Genomic DNA, 2,945 nt, shown 5'->3' on the forward strand with positions numbered 1-2,945 from the left:
ATGTATATACGATATTTAGATTTATGTATATATAATATTTAGATTTATATTTACAATTAATTTACGACATTACTAATTTTTATTGTGCTAATATTAGCTTTGTCCGAATATAAGACAATTTTATGAAATTTTAGATCAAAAATTACGCCACGCGAAAATTTTTAGGGAGTAGAACCTATAAAGTTGAACGAATTTTGTAAACAGTACATCCTAAAAGTTGCATGAATTTTTTAAACAGTCCAATGCGTGGTAGCATACGAAAAATCTACTTTGGCTTTTCCTTCGGCTTTCTTTTGGCGAGAACAACGGCAGTATCCCTGTACGCGGCTTCTATTCATGATGAATCCCGTCTGCCAGCACCGATTTTGTATAGCGTCACTAGTTCTGGTTACAGCAACGAGGTTTGTTTTGAGAGAAATATTATTATACATATAGTATAGATCGATTAATCTTCATAACTGACACGCGATAATCCGAGAGAAAAAGTTCTAAGTAAAAATTTAATATCTGCCAACATGTATCTTCTTTATACGTTAATAAATAAATTAGAAACTTTTGTTAAAGAAAATTAAGTTTCCTCTCTCATAATAAAAAAAACTTGAGGAGATCTAAAAGATTATACGATATCAGTTGTAAGAAAAAAAAAATAATAAATGTTATTTATAAGATTATTATATTAATTTTCTCGATCGTATTTTTACTCATACATAAGTTTGTACAAAAATTTATATGTAAGTTTGCACATAACGTCTAACGCTGCGCAGGTTTCAAGATTCTTGACGCAAGTAACGACGGATAATATTAGCTTGACAGGAATGAAGTTTTTTTCCATAACGAGAAGCCTTGTGTTAACCGTAAGTAATGACAATTTAAACGAGTTAAATGTAGGTTAATTATTTGACTAAAAACAAACTTATTGCGCTGTAAAATACGCTGTTAATTATTTGCATATTATTCATATATTGTCTCTATTACATCTTCTTTTGAAAAAGAAATATTTTAGAAATATATATATTTATTTGCTGTAATGATATTTTATTTAATTTAACTGAGCAACGAACACTATTCTTTATAATTAAGACAAGATTTAAATTAATTTTAAATAATAGTTATAATTAATACATCTTGTATAACTATATTATAATGTAGGTTGCAGGAACTATCGTGACTTATGAACTCGTTCTGGTACAGTTTAACTCCGTCCAGCAAGCGGACCAGACGAATGTAACTGCTTGTGAGGTGAGGTAGAGAGGGTTTTCGAAAAGGAAATTGATATCAGTATATTGACTACAAAACGCAAAATTTTATTATAATAAATGCTATCACTAAATAAATTTTAAACTGCATTACATACATTATTGCATTTTATGGTATTTTTTTTTATTGTTCCCTTCTTTTGTAACCAATTTCCACAAATTGACTTTTTTGTATAATCAAATCTTTCTCTTTCATATTATTAGCTTTTATATTATATTTTGTATATTTTATATAGGTAAAATAAAACCGCTGGAGTCCTCTATATTTTCACATTACTTATGGTAATTTTTCTGCAATTTTACATAAGGTAAGTATATGAATTGCGCTATAACAAATAAAGTTTTTTTTTTAGTATGATATAATTACTTTTACTTGATATAACTACTTTTACCGTAATCTCTCTTTATATGATTTTATTTCTTGGTGTACCTTTTGTTCTAGTTTTCCTTTGGATTTCATTAACTTGATATATATTTTGGAGAAAAGCGGAAAGGATATTTCACCAGTGTTGAATTTAATATTGTTACAAAATATGTATATCGCACTATAGATTTAGCTGTGGAGAACACATCGTCATCCGCAGGAATGGATTAAAAGAACATACAAATATATTTTTATCTGTTGAGGATACGGCAATAATTTTGTAAACGTTGCTATGAATGAATGAAAAAATGTTATTTAAATGTAGTATTTAAAAATCTTATACAAAGTAAAAAGTTTATACAAAAAAAAATTATATGTAGGAATAGTGTATTAGAGGAAAGAGAGAGAGAGAGAGAGAGAGAGAGAGAGAGAGAGAGAGAGAGAGAGAGAAGAGAGATTTTGAAAGATTTTATTTAAATTAAACACATTGAATTTTTAATTTACCTGAGTGTGTAAATGTAAAAATGATTGTACAATACATTTATATAATTATGAAAATTTATGTAAATTATAGAAAATTTCGACGTTGTGTTGTGAATATGTATTAGGAAATATATCGAAATAATACATAACCAAAGTGATAATTCTTGCAACGAATTTCTGTTATAATAAATATTTCTTACATAATTATCTTACAAAATACACATTTTTGTAAAATAGTATAATTGTGAAAATAGCATTTAGTAAAAATTCCGTCGAGATGAAAATGTATGGGATGGGGTTTTAATTTTAATTAATTTTACTTATATTATATCTTGTATAATATATATTATAATATTTGCCTTTTGTTGACATTACACTATTGCATACTTATTTGTTCATCGCGACATTAAATTGTAGCAGCACAACTTCGTACGTTACAATTGCACCACCAACCTGTACATAAATTTATAAAAATAAATGATGATCTTTATAAATAAAGATATTGGAAAATAATATATATATATATATAAACCACAAAAATATTAAAAATATTAAACTATTAAATTTTCCTCCTTTTTAATATATTAATAACTAAATCGAGTATAATATACTTTATTATGCTCTGTATATGTGAAATAATATAGATATATGTCTATCACTATCGTAAAATGATTTTGTTGATTTAAAGAAAACTGTCGTATTGTATATGATATATGAAATACTAAAGAATTTTTTATTAAATCTTGATTTGTTTTTACCGCCAACAAAAAATTCCGTGTAATAGAAAAGAAACGCATTCCAGTGAGCATGATGTTATCAGTGCTGAGTAAATGAAGCAGCCT

The 2,945-nt window shown here is 26.5% G+C and overlaps 2 protein-coding genes across 2 annotated transcripts in view; one reads left to right on the forward strand and one right to left on the reverse strand.

The window, feature by feature from the left end:
- LOC108750512 (gustatory receptor 5a for trehalose-like) overlaps positions 1-1,248 on the forward strand; it is a 5,003-nt gene extending 3,755 nt beyond the window's left edge. The window contains exons 9-11 of the mRNA XM_018489991.1: positions 239-401; positions 765-854; positions 1,150-1,248. Of these exons, the coding sequence (XP_018345493.1) occupies positions 239-401; positions 765-854; positions 1,150-1,248 (352 nt within the window). The remainder of the gene's footprint in view (positions 1-238; positions 402-764; positions 855-1,149) is intronic.
- Positions 1,249-2,490: 1,242 nt separating this feature from the next.
- Positions 2,491-2,945, reverse strand: part of LOC108750415 (gustatory receptor for sugar taste 64e-like) — a 4,351-nt gene continuing 3,896 nt past the window's right edge. The window contains exons 7-8 of the mRNA XM_018489832.1: positions 2,862-2,943; positions 2,491-2,556 (exon numbers count right to left, since the gene is read on the reverse strand). Coding sequence (XP_018345334.1) covers positions 2,491-2,556; positions 2,862-2,943 — 148 coding nt within the window. The remainder of the gene's footprint in view (positions 2,557-2,861; positions 2,944-2,945) is intronic.

Source organism: Trachymyrmex septentrionalis, unplaced genomic scaffold (assembly GCF_001594115.1).
Source record: "Trachymyrmex septentrionalis isolate Tsep2-gDNA-1 unplaced genomic scaffold, Tsep1.0 scaffold37, whole genome shotgun sequence".
In the NCBI taxonomy this organism is placed as follows: Eukaryota; Metazoa; Arthropoda; class Insecta; order Hymenoptera; family Formicidae; genus Trachymyrmex; species Trachymyrmex septentrionalis.